The 17,495-nt window shown below is 32.7% G+C and overlaps 3 protein-coding genes and 1 pseudogene across 7 annotated transcripts; 3 read left to right on the top strand and 1 right to left on the bottom strand.

The window, feature by feature from the left end:
* Nucleotides 1–810: 810 nt before the first annotated feature.
* Nucleotides 811–4,391, top strand: LOC107015906 (protein IQ-DOMAIN 14). Of its 4 annotated transcripts, none has more exons than XM_015216338.2 (6): nt 811–949; nt 1,556–1,706; nt 2,155–2,430; nt 2,850–3,053; nt 3,194–3,325; nt 3,596–4,391. In XM_015216338.2, exons 2-6 carry the CDS (start codon nt 1,629–1,631, stop codon nt 4,109–4,111), a joined length of 1,206 nt encoding a protein of 401 aa, XP_015071824.1. In that variant the 5' UTR covers nt 811–949; nt 1,556–1,628; the 3' UTR covers nt 4,112–4,391. The 4 variants fall into 4 exon arrangements, with proteins under 4 accessions (XP_015071824.1, XP_027772510.1, XP_027772512.1 ...); XM_027916709.1 differs by having other exon boundaries at nt 2,850–3,080; XM_027916711.1 differs by lacking the exon at nt 811–949 and adding an exon at nt 1,317–1,454 and having other exon boundaries at nt 1,562–1,706; nt 2,850–3,080.
* A 247-nt stretch (nt 4,392–4,638) lies between these two features.
* LOC107015907 (glucan endo-1,3-beta-glucosidase, acidic) lies at nt 4,639–13,983 on the bottom strand. 2 transcript variants are annotated; one of them, XM_027916712.1, is made up of 2 exons: nt 13,702–13,983; nt 4,639–5,779 (listed from the first exon to the last, which is right to left on the bottom strand). In XM_027916712.1, the coding sequence occupies exon 2, from the start codon at nt 5,682–5,684 to the stop codon at nt 4,827–4,829; it is 858 nt and encodes a 285-aa protein (XP_027772513.1). In that variant the 5' UTR covers nt 5,685–5,779; nt 13,702–13,983; the 3' UTR covers nt 4,639–4,826. The 2 variants fall into 2 exon arrangements, with proteins under 2 accessions (XP_027772513.1, XP_015071829.1); XM_015216343.2 differs by lacking the exon at nt 13,702–13,983 and adding an exon at nt 6,202–6,351.
* Nucleotides 10,951–12,157, top strand: LOC107016481 (annotated as a pseudogene).
* LOC107016480 (protein FAR1-RELATED SEQUENCE 9-like) lies at nt 12,357–13,049 on the top strand. The gene has a single exon (XM_015216938.1). The coding sequence runs from the start codon at nt 12,357–12,359 to the stop codon at nt 13,047–13,049; it is 693 nt and encodes a 230-aa protein (XP_015072424.1).
* Nucleotides 13,984–17,495: the final 3,512 nt, after the last annotated feature.

Here is a 17,495-nt window from a genome sequence, read left to right as displayed (position 1 = left end):
GCAATTTTTTTTAACACCATCAATATTGTTTAAGACAATTATTTGTAATAGTTTTGAAGGAGAATTTTAATGTAAATGGTAAAACTATTTTCATATAATTCAGAGATTGTATATTTGAGTTACGAAAAAAGTTAATAAATTTACATGCAATAAACCGTTATGATTTTTGATATGATTCTTTCTGAGACTCCACACATAACAAAAATTTAATGCACCAAACTGTTCCTTTTACTTGAACTATAATTATCTATTTGGTGACATGAATACTTAAACTATCACACATCATTAAATGTAAATAGTTGTTTTTTTTTCATCAAGAAAACATGTATAAAGGGTTAATCAAGTAACTTCATAGCAAAAAGAGTCATTTGAAATAGTAATAAGTATTTAACAAAATAACCTAAAAGCAAAGAAAGATGTAAAGAAAGAAACCAAATATCGCAACTCGATAAATATAATTTATCCCTTCTTACTTAGAACTTTTAGATTTGAGTCTTGAGTATATACTAAAATAAAAATTTTTAATATAAAATATATTTCATGCAAAACAAATTTAAATCAATCAAAAATACGACACAAAGAAAAGGCGAGTCTAATACATGGAAAAAAGAAAAGAAAAAAGAGGACCCTTATTGAAGGGACTTCCTAAAAGTAACAATTCAAGTACTAGCAAAAGTCTTCATAATTGAAAAATTAATTAATATTATTTTTCTTTTTTTTTATTCTACATCAGCACATGGTATGCTTTTCAAAACATAATTAGTAAAAGGACATTTTACTCTTGGATATATATATACATTTATCTTAAATATGTAGCCACATGGAACAACAAAAACATCATAATTCAAGAATCACTTCATAACACACACTTGGATTTTTCCAAATCTTCAACATCATGTCCTTCAAATTTGGTGTTTTAATTTAATCATCTTTCTGTCACCTACTCTAGGTATGTATCCTAATTTTTCTAATTTTGTTTCTAATAATTACCTTGTTTTAATTGGAAAAATTATGAAAATAAATTGCTCCATTAAGATTTTAAGTTCTTGATTAGTCTCATGAATGGTTTGATACATATTACAATAATAATGTCACATCTCGTATCTGAATCCGCATTATAGTTCAAATTATGTATTTATCTTTAGAAATTCATTTACTATGTACAATTATTAATTCACAAGTACTAGAATCTCGTACTTGTGAACTTCAATTTCTGAATTTTGCCTCACGTTGTAGCTCAACTAAATTCCAACCTTAGAAGTAAGGTGTTGTCTAACAAATGCGACTCCATATATACTCAGACTCAAATTCCGAGACCTCTTATTAACAAGAAAGGTATCCTTGCACTCCAACACAACCCCACAAACATTGTTGTTCAAAAGAATGTCTTGTTCCTCATGATTATGCAAGAGAAATGAAATTGAATTTCTTGTGTTTTTTCCCCTCTCTTATTGGTGATGTGAAAAATTGTTTATGTCTTGTTTCATTTTTCTTTGTTTTAATTGATAAGATAGAACTTGCTAACTCAAAGAGATTTTTTTTTTATCTTATCAAGAAAAAGGTGATTGTTCTCAAAGAAGGTGATGGCATGTTGTTGTTTTGATGAATCAGTTTGCTGAATTCATAAAATGAGAAAGAGAAGAGGCTGGTTTGTATTTGTGAAAAGACTACTTTTCATTCCTGAGGCAAAACCAAAAGCTGAAAAGGTTTGAGTATTTTTCTTGAAATCTTGATTTCCCTTTTTCTATTGAGAATTGGTTGTGATATGATCCTATAATTAATACGAAATAAACGGCAGCACGAAGCATCCCACGTTCACGCAGCATTGGGGGAAGGGATGCACCCTATGATAGTATGAGTTAGACAGTTTACCCTGATGCAAACAGTAGTGTCTGTAACCTGAGACAACTTTACTGTTGTTCCAATGCTCCCCTTCATGTGATTATATCATGAATGTGGAAATATAGGTCAGGAGTTTGAGCCGTGGAATCAGTTGCTGATGCTTGCACGTCAGGGTAGGCTGCTGGCTACTTACATTACACCCTGGTGGGTTGTGCCCCTTATCTGGACCGTGCGTGAACTCCAGGATACTTCGTGCATCAGGCTTCCCTTATCTGTTGAGAACATGAATGTTGATTTTTTTTTAATTTTCAGAAACCAAAGAGATGGAAATGGTTTTTAGGAAGGTTCAAGTTCAAGCAGTGTCCTCCAGCTATTGAAGCACCTCAACAAACACTAACTGAGGTAACAGAACAACAGAAGAAACATGCTGTGGCTGTCGCTTTAGCAACAGCAGCTGCAGCTGAGGCTGCTGTAGCTGCCGCCAATGCTGCAGCTGAAGTTGTACGCCTCACTATTGCTCCTTATGAGCTAGAGAGGAAGCGCAGAAATGCTGCCATCAGAATCCAAACCGCTTATCGTGCACACCTTGTGAGTAAATAAAAGTATTCTCTTTGTACAACTTAAGATTTTGGATGACACGGTCACACAATTCAACATGGTATCACCTTAAAAAAGAATTGCCACATGCTTCTCCGAGAAAAAACGATTAGGCTTGTTAGGGATATATGATGTGTATTTGATTGCTTTATGTTAAATTTTAATTAGTAAATCATCACGAAGCTTAAAAGGGGTTATCAGTAAAGAAATTGCTGCCTTTGGTTTAGTTTCAACTAATGATGAATATGAGAAGAATTGATGTTCAATATTTATCAATGTTACGAAAAGAGTACAAAGATAACTCTTTCATGTAAATCTTGTTATTCTCCTTTACAATATTACAAAATTTTCTACTTCGTTGTCGAAATGCCCTTATGTCCAATTGAAGTGCTCTCTGGGATTTTCTGTAGGCAAGGAAAGCACTAAGTGCCCTGAAGGGACTCGTGAAACTTCAAGCAGTGATTCGAGGTGAACTTGTTAGGCGAAGACTAGTTGCCAAATTGAAGTTTATGTTGCCCTTTCAAATGTCAAAGCCAAAAGTTTATCATATCAGAGTTCCTACTGTGGAAGAATACTATGAGAGCATCGAAAAGAAACTTGATGATAGCTCGAAGGTAAGTGTGAAATCTAATGAATTCAAAGTAAGAGAATCAATAACATACAATATTTATCATTGTTTGAGCCTCTGATTGTACTTAAATTTTTATTTGTTTTACTCTAATGATGACGTCTGTGAACATTTGCTTATCGGCAGCTAAAATGCAACAGCCAGAGGACTTGGGATTTCAGTTTGGCTTCAAAGGAAGAAATTGACTCCTTGTTTTTAAGAAGACAAGAAGCCTTTGCCAAAAGAGAGCGTATGATGAAATACTCGTTTTCACATCGGGTAACTTCACTTGCATTGAGAATTTCATAGTTCCCTTTTAATGATACTTACTACTCCCTCCGTTTTATTTTTGCTTTACTTTCCTGTGTAGTCCGTTTAAAAAAGAACATCTCTTTCATTTTATTAAAATTTCAACTTTCCACATGACATGTTTAACACCACAAAATTTGAAAGTCTTTTTTACTTTCTTAAATTTCGTGTCAAGTCAAAACCAGACAAACGAGTAATAACATCATGTTTTATGGTTGAATAACTCAAAATGGATTTTAGGAGCGGAGAAATGATCATGTTATGCAAGATCCGTCAATCATTAAGGAAAATCGAAGAGGTTCCAGGCTCGATCAATGGGCTGAAATCGAAGCACAGAGGAAAGCAGAGCTATTTGAGCAATTGAGGTCATTTGCAAACTCAAGTAGTCCTCTAGTTGCCATGAACCAAATGAGACAAGCGCGTAAATTAGAAGTCACAGAGGATTTAAATTCTCCGTCATCGCTACCAAGGAGATCATTTTCTCATGTAAAACAGAAATCAATTGGTGATGATAGCTCATTACCAAGTTCTCCCATGTTTCCTACTTACATGGCTGCTACAGAATCTGCAAAAGCAAAGACGAGATCGATGAGCACACCAAAGCAACGCCTTATATTAAACGAAACATATTCAGTTCAACATTCTCCCTACATGCTCAACCATACTTCTTGGACTTCATATAATGGTGAAGTGAACAAAAGTACCAAAAAGAGTGAAATCTCTCAGAAAACAGCTATAAATATAAAAGGGTTTTAACGAGATTGAAAAGCTTATCATGCATTGCTTGCTCAGTTGCTCGATACTTCCAGGAAGGCAAAACGGAAACTTGTGTAATTTATACAAATGGATTGAGGAAAAGAAGTGTTTGTGTTTCTTGTTTTCTGGCTTTATACTCTTATAGACTTCACATAAACATGTAAATAGTTCAAAGTCTCTCCTTTCTTGTTTGTTTTTGCCTAATTTTGTATGCCTCAGAGAGTTTGAGTCTATTAAAGGCAGTGATGGTTGATTCTGTTTGATGGTTTTCTCCTGTTAACATTTCTACTTCCAATTTTGCAAATGAATTTCCTCTGGTTCTTGCTTGCTACATTGCAACGTCCTTCTTTCTCTCGATTCATTTTCTCTATTCAATTAAGTTTCTTTGAAGTATCATCTTACAAGCTAGTTTAAGTTTTCCTTTCCTGTTTGTAACAATGGAATTTGAACCAACCAAACGCAAAACAAAGGATCTTGTGTATATAAGGCAGCTCGGTGCATGAAGCATCCCGTGTTCATACAAGGTCCGGGAAAGGCTACACCAAAGGGGGTGTTTCATTATTGTAATATGTTGATTTCTTTATTAGCATATGATAATTTCAGTACATAATGCCAATAGGCTACTTTCTCTTGAAGCTGGAAATGTTATTCAGAATTTACATACATACAAAGGTAAGTCCTTTATTCCTTTTAATGCTCTCCTCTTGCTTTTTAACTAGTTAAAACTGATCTGGTACTTAGGTTGCATGTTTGCTGAATATAGTCCGAAATGCTTCTCGATTTCAGGGTTCTTCTGATCTTCATCAAACAGATCGAAAATGTAGGTCTCTATTGGACCGGAAGGCCTTTTAGGACTCCCTCCCTTCACATGTTGAATCAGATTGTTGTTATAAGTCCTGGCATTGTCAATGGAAGTTAACTGCCCTGCTCCAGCTGAAGGCCAACCACTCTCCGATACAACGATCTGCAAAGACGAGCCACCAGCTTTTTCAAGGGCCGAGTATGTGGCATCTAAGATGGCATCAAAAAGGTTCTTGTATCCTCTTCCGTTATCATTTACAACAACTTCAGGTGATGTGAAAAGTGCATACTCAAGCTTAATGACTGGATTGTCAACTACTGCAAAGTAAGGATAAAGGTTGACAAGCAAAGGAGCGCGATTCGTCACAAGGAAGTTGATTATAGGTTCGATGAATCGTAGAACTTCATCTTTGAATCTTCCATTCGATGGAGGAGAAGTATCTGTAGTAAGTCCAGTTTCAATAGCTGTGGAAACTTTGATCTGGTCTCCGAGACCGGCTCCAGATATTGCGGTTTGAATGTTCCTTACAGCATTGAAAAGAACAGGTACATACTTTGAGTTTTCATTGAAGGGACTAACTTCATTTCCAACAGCTATATACCTGAACTTGACATTATCATAGTTCTTAACATTGTTTTGGATCCATATATTTGCATTGTCTTGGCTAGCAGCAACGTTTTCAAGATCCGTGTTCGGGATACCTAGCATGACCTCAATGTTGGATCCTCGGAGCGCCTGAAGGGTCAGCTGGTCAGGTTCGTATATTCTCATTCTTCGAATGTTGTTTCGATTGCATAGTGACACAACATCTGCTGGAGATGGTAATCCATTCCCTAGCCTTCCATAACAAACTCCAGTTTGAGCACCTGCATCACATAAAACATAATATTAATTAGTTCGTCAAGCTATGTTACTCGGATCCTTCATTGGTCTCGTTATGTCTATGTTGGCCACGGAGGACAAGAGAACGAGCACTTCGTTCAAAACCCGAGCCTAGAACTTCATGTATACAATACTCATGCTTGAGTCCATGTGACATAGGGATTAATTTCACGTATGGTCATTGAACTTTACTCATTCTTGAGCAGTCTCCACATGTTTTAGTTGATTTGATGCAACAAATAATTGTTTTTTGTTATATAGCGAGTAAAGTTCAGTGAAAATATAAAATTATATGTGTATCTTAGCTCTCAAGCGCGATAGGAAAAAACAAGAGTGATTATACAGTAAGTGAAAAATATTATCATATACTAAAATTTTGTGTCTAAGAAGAAAGATACAGATATACCTGTAAAATCTGGGGTAACTAGTGTAAGTACACCATAGAGAATCAAAGTGAAAAAATTGAAATTTGATAGTTTGCTAGCCATTTGGGAAGAAAAAAATGGCTAAGTGAAACTAGAAATGCATACCATTTACATAGAAAAAAAATTATATTGTCAAGTCAAATCAGTCTATGGAAAAAATAAAACAAATTGAATTATATGATCTAGAACATACACCTAAGAAATAATTTTTTGGACTTATTTCAGTAAGTTTGAAAAGTCTACAAAATATCCTTTAGTTCCTTAATCAAAATGACATTGAATTTTCTTAATTAGCAGCCCCTAACATCAATTAGTACAATAATTGTTGGAGTATATATAGTAGTTAGAAATTTCAAATATGACTAAAAAAAAGGTATCTAAAGGACATTTGTGTACATAGAATTGGTTTGGCACTTCAAAGTGATTTAGACGGATTTGAGATTTAAAGTTTATGATTTTTGAATTCTTAGCGATTGAATTTTGTCGAAATTATATTATTTACATCTGACCCTATATAATATTAGGCAATGAACTTACACTATGAAAAATCAAGATTCAAACATCAATAAAGACAAACTAAGTTAAGTAGATAGAGTTGTCCAATATCAGTGTTGATGGAAGATAACTTGCAAAACATGATACTTATATGAAAATTTAGCTAACAAGTATCGTAAATATCTATATAGCTTGGACTCTTTAAAAATGTCAATAGATGCATATTAGATTGGTCAAAACTAGTGTATTTTTGGTAAACCCGATACAGGGTGCGTCATCAAAAGTGAAGAGTTCGCACAACTAAGGACACACCCCTAAACTCGACAAATATTATTAGTTTCATCCTCAAACTATTGGCAGCTTTAAAAATATCTATTTATTGGACTAAGTGAACTAAAATACTCTCCGATCTCGCAACATGTTAAGGTTTTGCCTTAATTTTCTTATCCTATTTTAATTTTAATTTTTTCTTAAAAGAAAATCAAAGTATTACCATAAGTGCTTTAATTTTCTGGAAGAAAAATATGATTTTCTTTCATATTTGGTTTTTCTCTCTTTAAAAGAAAAATTTTGGAACTCTATAAATTAAAATCTCTCTTCTCATATCAAGAACACAATAGCCAATTTGACTGTTTAGAAAGTTTTCTTTATGACGAGATTTTTCTTTTGACAGTTTTAATTTTTTCTTTAAGGTAAAAAATTGTAACCACCCTCTTAGTCATTTTTTATGAATTTCTCCTATTTTTTTGAGTTTTAATTGTTTTTATAAATAATTTATGATTTGTGAAAATAAGTATGTAATTGGAGTAACTATTGTTAATAATAAAGGAAAAGGAACAATAATACTAATACTAATAATAAATAAATAAATAAAATAAGGGCAAAGCCCTATTTGTTGAAAGTCAACTACAGAGGGGGAAATCAACATGAACGAATAGAGAACAAAATACGATGTAGAAGAAAAGAAGAGTAAGAAAGAAAAGAATAGGAAAAAGGAAGATAAAAATTGGATTTTCATCCCAAAGCGTTAAGATAATGATTCTTGTCATTTTCAAAAACTTTTATGTGAGTATCAATAGATTTTTAGGATATAAACGTGTAAACTTTGGGCTGAATAAGAAAATATAACCCTAAGGTTATTAGAACAAAATCTTGATTTAGAGGTCGAATAACGATCTGTTTTAGCCGAAATTTTGCATACGAATTTGTTTTACCATTGGTGAACGTAATCTAAAAGAAAATTTAAGATTAAAATTTGATGGCTCAGGATGACTTTTTGATCCGATTTTTCGAACCGATACTACATATAGTAATATGAGTGTCCTTAGATTCGTATTCTTACGAGGACTATATATTTGATAAATTAGAAGCAATTTAAAGTTTTATGAAGGGGGAAGATTCAAGTCCTATTCAATTGATTGAGGCAAGTAGATTTTTAAGTTGTTGTAAGTGTATAGAATCGTGTATTTCCTTGTAGTATGTGTTTGAGAGTAATGAAACTTGGTGATGGGTTGAGTTGTCTATATTGAATAATTCAAACAATGAAAAAGGGGTGATAAAAAAGCAATATGACTAATTATTGGTGTGTGATATGTTGAGAACAGTTTGAAAGACATTGATTCATTGTTGATGTTGTATCACAATTTTGTTGTTGTGAATTCTACATTATTATGCAAATGTTCATGTGACCCATGACCTTTCAAATTAAAGATCTCTGAATCTTCTTTTGAATTTGCTAAAATCCAAGCTCATTGTAAGAAGTTATACTCATTTTAGTGAAGCCCTATCGGACAAGACATCTTCACGATTGGCTAGACGGGCCTTGGTCATCATGACGACCCGTGAAGCTTGTCTTGAAGTCACTTCGACAACATTTAAGTCAGGGTCACTTTGATTTTTTTCTATGCATTGGGCACTTAAACTAAGTTGTTTGATGTCTAAACTGTGTCGTTTTACTCAGTGCAAGCCTAATAATCTAGTCAGATAATAGTCAAAATTCTCATTCTTCAAAAAACACCCAACTTAGAGCGAAAAAAAGGGGAAAAGTTGATTGTTTCTCCCCAGACCAAGCAGGAGTTTTCTTCGAAGATTTCGTCACTATGTATGTGGAATTTCACTAGTGAGTTCCTTTCACCCATTAGGTCCCTAGAATTCAGCCAGTTCATCAATTTCTCATAAACTGTTCAGACTTAGGGTTACCAGATTTTGAAGATTTATTGTGATTTTAATTGCTATAATTCCCATAATTTAAATAGCACGATTCTTGATAATTAATGCAATTTGCATGTATAGAATTTAGAACCCTAATTTGTATCAATTATCAACTCATGAATTATACTTTCTAGGCAGATCAATCAGAAAATCATGCTTTAGAAATTAAATGTCATCACTTTAAGTATAATTATGTGCATTTCTAGATAGCATGTCAGAATTTTAAATTACTTAGTATGTCAGTGCATTTTAGCTTTTCATTAAATTGAGAGTAGTCTTAGCACAAAGTTGGATTACGGTTCAACATACCCTCACAGTTATACAATTACGTGCAAATGTAGGTTGAGAAGTCCCCTCTGTTAGGCATCATTGTTAGTGATCACGTCAAGTCATGCATTTATACCCCTGAAAAGGTTTATTAGGTCTCTTGATGAGGCATATACATCGAACTCCATGTTTAGCTCACGTGATTTATATCGGTTAATAGTAACTTCCACAGTCATACTCTTATTGCATTGACCATGTTATAATTAGCATTCACTTAAACATTCAGTTTCGCATACTAGTTACATGATTAGTACTTAGTCATTGCATTTAGCTCAGATTTCTGTTAAACTTCCGTAGAGTATTTTCATATCCATTATTATATTGCTCAATTATATCACTGTCCAGCTTAGTATCTATATCATGTATGCTTAGTATATTTCAAGTACTAACACATACTTTCCATGCATTTTCTCATGATGTAGGTTCAGGCACTCGGCATCCAGATCACGCTTAGTTCGACTATCAACTTAAATTCAATAGCTTTAGTGGTGAGTCCTCATAGTTTGAGGACATTTCATTATGCTTGGTTTATTTAGTTACTTTCACTATTTTTAGTATTATTTTAGAGTTAGTCGGGGACTTGTCCCAACAGATCATCAGTAGTAAAAGCTTTCAGACATAGAGTTAGTATTCAATTGTTTGGGGTTGAATTCCCATGAAATGTTCAGGTTTATTCTCATTTAGAGTCCATAGTTTTGACTCAATTATTAGTTATGCTTCCGCTTTCTTAGTTATTTTTCAGTATGCTTATGATACGCCAGACTTAGGGTCAGCTTAGGCGCACTCGTGATCCTATGTCTCGTGTTACGTTTAGAGGGTAGCCTCATGGCATGAAAATGCTCTGATACCAATGTTAGAGAAGTAAAATCAATTAATTGTGTACCTAAGAAAAATTTTATGGTGGTAGAGGTCCAACCAACCAAAGTTGAGTGAGGCTCCACCCATTTTTTGACACATGGATTGTGGGTCAATATGTGTACTCTGCAAATAAAGTCAAATGAAACAAAATAAAAATAATTAAAATAAACATTTATATAGTACAATAAAAATGGAGGGAAAGAAAGTACTATTTTTCCTCCTTAAATTATGATCTTTGCCTACAAAATAAGTAAAAGCCCTTAGATAAAATACATCATTGTTGCTCTAAAATAAAACTACACCATCTATGATCTTTTATTCTCGTTCAAATTTTGTTCAAGTAAGGTTACAAAATATACATATCTATGAACCATTTCTTTTACTATTTTTGCTCTCAATATTCTTTTATTTGTCCAATGATATTACATTTTTTTATTAAATCTTTAAATAGAATGAAAAGTTGTTTATTGATAATCCTCATTATACATATAGATAAACATATTTTATACATATCTTGAAAATAGAATGTTGCATTATCTTGTTCAAAATGTTCAAGATTGTGTGACACAATTATCTATGTAAACTTTTGTGCATCATTCATTGTTGTCATAAATGATCTTCATGCTTGGTAGAAAGTTCCTCCATATAAAATATTAGTATTAGTAATTTTAAGAAATTTTGCATTCAAATTAAATGGTGATCACATAATATTAAATTAATGTATAGTAAAATAAAAGACATGTTTTAATATTTTTATGTGCTAAGGTAATATTTGAAAAATAGAATTTCTGAATAATATAATTTGTTTCTTGTGCAGATGTTGCTTTAAATTTTAAAAAATGGAGGACATACATATTGATAAAGGGTCTTCTCTTCAAGAAGGTAATACACTTTATTTATATGATATTTTCTTAATTCGAGTGTGAAGGTTCTCTATTAAGTAAATGTTTATATTTTTATCTATTTCTTAAGTTTTGATACTCAAAAATAAAATTATTATTGTAGATTCCAATGTTAACGACAACGAATATTCTACAAAAGCAAATAATGTTTATAGCATTAACAAGAACTTTGCTTTTGAGATTGGTATGAAATTTAATTCTGAAGAAGAATCTTACAATGCATATAATTCATATGCTCTAGCCAAAGGTTTTGGTGTTCGAAAAAGTGCAAAGACTTACAACATAAATAAAGAAGTAACTAGACGGTTATTTCTTTGTGCTTGTGAAGGAAAATCTAATAAGCTTTCCCTTTTTCAAGAAAGGAAACAACAGAGATTAGAATATAGATGTAGTTGTATGGCTCGTATAAAATTCAAAATTTCAAATGTGATGTGGGAAGTATGTGAATTCAATGATGTGCATAGTCATCCAATGATAGAAGATAATTTGAAACATTTCATACAATCGGGTTGTAAGCTTACAAGTGCTACTAAAAGTATTCTTGGTTCTATGGTGGATGTCGGTATTCGAACAAAAAAAGTGGTCATAACTTTATACAAGCACATAAGAGGAATATGATAAGTGGTGGAGATGCTCAAACCATGATAAATCATTTTATGCATTTACAATCAGAGGATTCAAACTTTTTTTATTCTTCTCAAGTTGATGAAGATGGCAGATTGTGTAATTTCTTTTGGAGAGATAGTATATCTCAATTGCACTACGAGTGTTTTGGAGATGTGATGATTTTTGACACTACTTATCGTACAAATAGATATGACATGATTTGTGCTCCATTTGTTGGTGTGAATAACCACTGGAAAAATACTTTCTTTGGATGTATATTTTTATGCAATGAAACAAGTGATTCTTTTGTTTGGCTTTTTCAAACATTCATGAAAGCAATTGGAGGGAAAACACCAAAAACAATCTTTACTGATCAAGCACCTGCCATAACTTTTGCTATTAAGGAAGTTTTTCCTGGAACATGCCATAGATTGTGTGAATGGCACATTGATATAAATGCTCAAAAAAATATACCGCAACTTTATTTTAAATCAGGATTTCGATAGTGCTTTAATAATCTCTTATGGAGATGCAATTCAGAATCAGAATTTGAGTTAATATGGAAAAAAATGATAGATGATTGGGATTGTGCAAGTAATACTTGGCTTCAAAAGTTGTATGATCTGAGAAAAAAATAGTGTCCTGTATTTAGCCGTTCTACTTTCTCTGAAGATATCAAATCGATCCAAAGAAGTGAGAACACAAATAGAGTCTTCACTGAAATGTCATGCAAGACAATGAGTATAACGGAGTTTGTAAAGCATTATGAGCAACGGACAATTGAAATGCGTGACATTGAAGCTATAGAGGATTATACATCTCGAGGTGATCATAAAATTTTCATTGAAGATTGTGGGATATTAAAGCATGCTGCTAGGGTGTATACCAGGAGAATTTACACAAGATTTCAACATGAATTTCTACAAGGGACAACCAAAAGAGTAATCAATGTTGAAGCTGAAGGGAGTCTAACAAAATATACAATTTTAAAGGGTGAAAGTGAGAAAACTGAAATTGTTCAATTCAATGCTCTTGACAATTCTATTATTTGTAGTTGTCATATGTTTGAATCCATGGGTTGGTTATGTTGTCATGCACTTAAAGTTTTGTTCTTTGACTTGAATTTTACTTCTATTCCGGAGAAATACATGTTGAAAAGATGGTCTAAGAATGATAAGCATGAGAAAGGATTTGCGGAGTACTCCAAAAAGAAGGGAACAACAAAATCTTCTATGGCAATTCGTTTGAACGGGTTAATGAAAGAATCATTTACTGTCATGACTTTAGCTGCAAATGATATAGATTCGGAAGAAATTGCTAGAAAGTATTTATACCAAGCAAGAGTTGAGATTCTAAGCATCAAAGTGAACTGTATGGTGAAAATTGTGACAAAAACAGACACAAATTTGATTCATCCGTTGATCCTTTAATTGGGGCCCAGGATCAAATTTTGGATCCAATTAAGGAAAAAGGAAAGGGAAATGGATATTCAAGAATGAAGCCAAAAGGTGAGGGAAAAAAAGAAAAAGACATCACAGGTGACATTCAAAAGCAAAACAGGACAAAAACATCAAAAAACAGTTAATTTTGACATGCAATCAGTCTCAATGCAACAAATACAACATGAATCTATGGGATTAAGTTTTGAGGTTTGTTCTCTCTTTAATTAGTTAAATAATTTTTTCATTGTTTATTATTGTATTCATACATATACTAATCTTGATATGTTTTTTTTTCTATATCAAATATGCAGTTACATGAAGATTCATCACGCATTTTCCCTCAATTTTTGACTCAAAATCTGAATTCACAATTTGGAGCTTGCATGCAGAGTCAACAATCAAACAAAGAGATATTTGAAGAAAATTCAATTTGATCTTTTGTGCAGATCTTAATTTCTGATATTTGAAGCATAAAAATCAATGCAACAATTTTATTTTATTTTTGTATTTTGAATTACAAGTAACATGCAAGCAAGAAGATCCATAGAGATCTATTGTCAAATATAATATATATGCAACCTTTAATTTATTTGTGTTGATAGTATTAAAGAGTTCAAGAAATATGAAGAAAAATTCGTACCTGAAAAACGTATATAGATACTTTCGATTTTTTTCTCCTTCGAAAATTCGAATGTAGATAATTCTTCATATTTTTTTGTCCTTTGAAGAAGAGAAAAGAAACTTGTTCACATTCTTTATTTTTTTCAGCCCTTTTGAAGAAGTCAAAAGAAACCCAGAAGCTTCTTCATCTTCTCTTTCTTAGATATAAGTGAAATTAAAGTTAACATTTAATATTGTAGGCCCCTATTTACTTTTAATGTTTTGCCAGCTCCTTTCTAGAAGAGAAAATAAATACAAAAACGTTTTTCATCTTCTCTATTTTAGATATAAGTGCATATTTATTGCTTACTTTTAATTTTATTCCATCTCCTTTGTAAAAGAGAAAATAAATCCAAGAATCTTTTTTATCTTCTCTCTCTTAAATAAAAGTGTATATTTGATGCTGTCAACCCCACAATTTACTTTTTTATTTTTTTTCAACTTTTATATTAAGAAAGGTCCCACAATCCATGTATCAAAAAATGGGTGGAGCCTCACCCAACTTTGGTTGGTTGGACCTCTACCACCATAAAATTTTTCATGTACCTTATGCCTACACTGGATGTCCTTGCTTTTGTTACCAAAATGAATTGATACATATTTACTTTCGAATCACTAATAAATAAATATTATGTTTTACAAACTAAATGTCAATTTGTTTGTTGATTTTATTGTGAAGAAATAATTTATTTGTCTTGTTTTTCACTCTTTTGTTCTTTGTTCTTTGTTCTTTTTTCTATCTCTAACCTTTGAGAGACACGTGAAATAAATCATTTAAAAAAAAGTATTTTTACGTTTGAACAATTACTTCGTATCTATTTTCATCCCTTTTAAATTTGTAGTTATCTTTTTCTTTAAAAAAACAATTTTGGATCGAGTCGGTCCACATGAGCGATCCACGATGTCACGATCCGGGCTAGCCCCTAGACGTAATACATCGTACTTGACCTCGAAGAGGTCTCATACTAGCCCTTCGCATACATCATTGCATAAAATGCGGAAAATTAAAACTTTTCTTTAACAATCGAAGTCTCTTGTAAAAATGAAAGAGTATCTATGACCTATGTCTCAAACCATCTCATTACTTAGAGTACAATTCTTGAATACAATACTTAGGGATATGACTGTTACAAAGTCTAAAAAATAAAGTAAAGACATAGGTGAACAAGGTATGTTCGTCCTCGAAACTATGAGGACTCCCCAAGTCCTCATCTCCAATCTCCTTAGAAACCTATCTTCCAAGTACAGAACATCACCTCTCCAAACCTTACACTTTGTAGAAAATATAGAAAAAAAGGGTTAGCACGAAAATGTACCAAGTATAGAAGTCATGCATGAAACACTTAAACATGCTTTAAAAGGAACATTTCATTTGAAATCATGTCATATTCTATTTTGAACATCATTTTGGGAATAGTTGGAGAATGCAACCAAGAAGGCAACTCACATACATTTCATTATTACATAAAAGATATCCTTACAATAACAAGCATAGTCTCCAATATCAAGATAACATACATCCCAATCTCAACAATATATAGCCTCCAATCATAAAGTAATACAATACAAACACCAATATTATCTCATCATTAAATAGACATTACATCAACAACCCTTGAGAGACACTCAATATATGGTAACTATCATGCATTTATAATGTGCAACATAAGTCAATATCACATTCATAATCATTTAATAGTATATACATTATCTTAGTAACCTCAAGCAAATACTTGTGCAATGTGTGGTTGGCATCCCATAATACCAACCCTACTAAGCACTCCTTTAAAACTACTTTAGTCATGAACTTCATCTTTAGACCTCAATATAATCAATAGTCACCAATAAAGATATAATCATACATATACTACTTGAATTGTAAGGAAAGTCATAGTAATAACTGAAAGAGAACATACAACAATTTATAAATCATCATAATGGAATGGAACCATGAGTTCAATTAACATCATATCATAAAGACACCACCCATGATTCCCTTTTAAGTTCTCAATGTACATATGAAGTCTCATACCCCCATATGTACTAAGCAACCCATCAATAAGTCATAAGCATAGTCACATATTGTATTAGTCATCATAATAAGTAAAAAAAACCATAACATCATTTATTATTAGTAACCATGCATGAAGAACTCAAACCTCTCTTAAGACCCACTTGTGCAATGCATAGGTAAAGTCCATGCCCTCACCTACACTAAGTAGTATCCCTCAAGAAGCCCTACTTAGAATTCATGTTCTTATCTTCATCATATTTTAAGCATTTGGAAAACTTTGCCATAACCGACATAGACCATGTGAGTTACATGAAATCTTGTGTCTACCTTCCACACCAAAAAAAGAGTGTTCGACTTGTCAAGGTAGGACATCCATTCATGGTATCATCTAAGTGGATCCACTAACTACAACCTATGTGGGCGCATACTTATGTGATAAGAAGATTGCTAATAGAAACCTTATACTTACTAACATGGTGGTTTCCATCTCATGAGAAACATTGGGGAAACCTCCCTTCATTTGTGAAGAACCCCTCTCATTTTCATATCCATTCGGTGTTATGCACAATTCCCCTTTTTAGGTAATATTTAATCTTTACTTAAGCATTTGTTCATAAAGAATACCTTAGGGACTTAATCCCACATATATCACTCAACTCAAGGGTTTGAAGATGAGAATGACCTTTCATCATAGATACAACTTCATGTGAGATTCTTTCATATAATAGTCATACATTGTTCATGAGAATTACCTCCAACTCAACATAACAACACATTCATAATAATCTCAGAACATTCATGTTCATATCATAGTCATATCTTCATGGTCATGTACATTTCATGCATAATAGTATGTAAAAGTGCGTATGAGAACTAGCCTTTATATTGACACCATAAACACATCATATTCATATTTATGCATGGAGTGTGTGTGCGCATAATTGTCCTCACAATGGCACAACAACAACAACATTATCATCATAGGCACTTTCCTTCAAAAGAGATCACAACATGTACATCATATCCCAACTCATGAACAATATACATATATTGCATTTAAGGATCTTAAACAAGGTAGATCAATATTCTAATATTCATTACATTAGACATGGATACTTTCATCATTCAAGTAGGTCATTCATGTCATGTATAGAATCATACGTTCATATAGGGGGTTATGTGGTTAAGGGCCTTCCACATTAAAACCACATATAATTCAACATGCATCAAAAGTAATATATAGCAAGTTCAACATATCATACCTTCATAGATTGCCCTCCAAGGCTAAGACTCAAGATCATGTATATCATCCTTAATTTAGCAAATTTAGGTAGAAGAACATCATAAATCAACAACATAACTAATATGATCATAATCAAGTCAATTCATGTCATTAGCTTCACTTATAATCAATACACGTCTAGGTGATCTAGTTATAAGGTCATCCATCAAGACATAACCCTAAACCCTAACCCTTAGGAATAGATCATGAGATACAGTAACTTCATAGTAAATCACCTAATCAAGGTATAGATTCTATATTATCAATCTATATCCATCAATTAATCCACACAAGGGCTTACAATTGTAACGACCTGTTTAGTCGTTTTAAGCAGCAGATTTTAATTCTGGAAAAACTGTCTGAGTCGACGGAACCCACGACGGACCGTCATGGGCACGACGGGCCGTCGAGGGGGTCTCGTTCCAAAACACTTAGAATTCTGAAATTTGGGTACTGAAATCGACTCTCTGAACTTCGT

Source organism: Solanum pennellii, chromosome 4 (genome assembly GCF_001406875.1).
Source record: "Solanum pennellii chromosome 4, SPENNV200".
NCBI classification, from domain to species: domain Eukaryota; kingdom Viridiplantae; phylum Streptophyta; class Magnoliopsida; order Solanales; family Solanaceae; genus Solanum; species Solanum pennellii.
This window is presented reverse-complemented; position numbering and strand designations above follow the sequence as displayed.

Bases quoted from the DNA above. Each gene is read 5' to 3' on its own strand.
- LOC107015906 (XM_027916709.1), top strand. From the start codon at position 1,629: ATGAGAAAGAGAAGAGGCTGGTTTGTATTTGTGAAAAGACTACTTTTC. The intron at 1,707-2,154 runs GTTTGAGTATTT...TTTAATTTTCAG, and splicing joins CAAAACCAAAAGCTGAAAAG to AAACCAAAGAGATGGAAATG. The intron at 3,081-3,193 runs GTAAGAGAATCA...GCTTATCGGCAG, and splicing joins TGAAATCTAATGAATTCAAA to CTAAAATGCAACAGCCAGAG.
- LOC107016480 (XM_015216938.1), top strand. From the start codon at position 12,357: ATGAGTATAACGGAGTTTGTAAAGCATTATGAGCAACGGACAATTGAA.
- LOC107015907 (XM_015216343.2), bottom strand. From the start codon at position 6,283: ATGGCTAGCAAACTATCAAATTTCAATTTTTTCACTTTGATTCTCTAT. The intron at 5,780-6,201 runs GTATATCTGTAT...TATGTGATGCAG, and splicing joins AGTTACCCCAGATTTTACAG to GTGCTCAAACTGGAGTTTGT.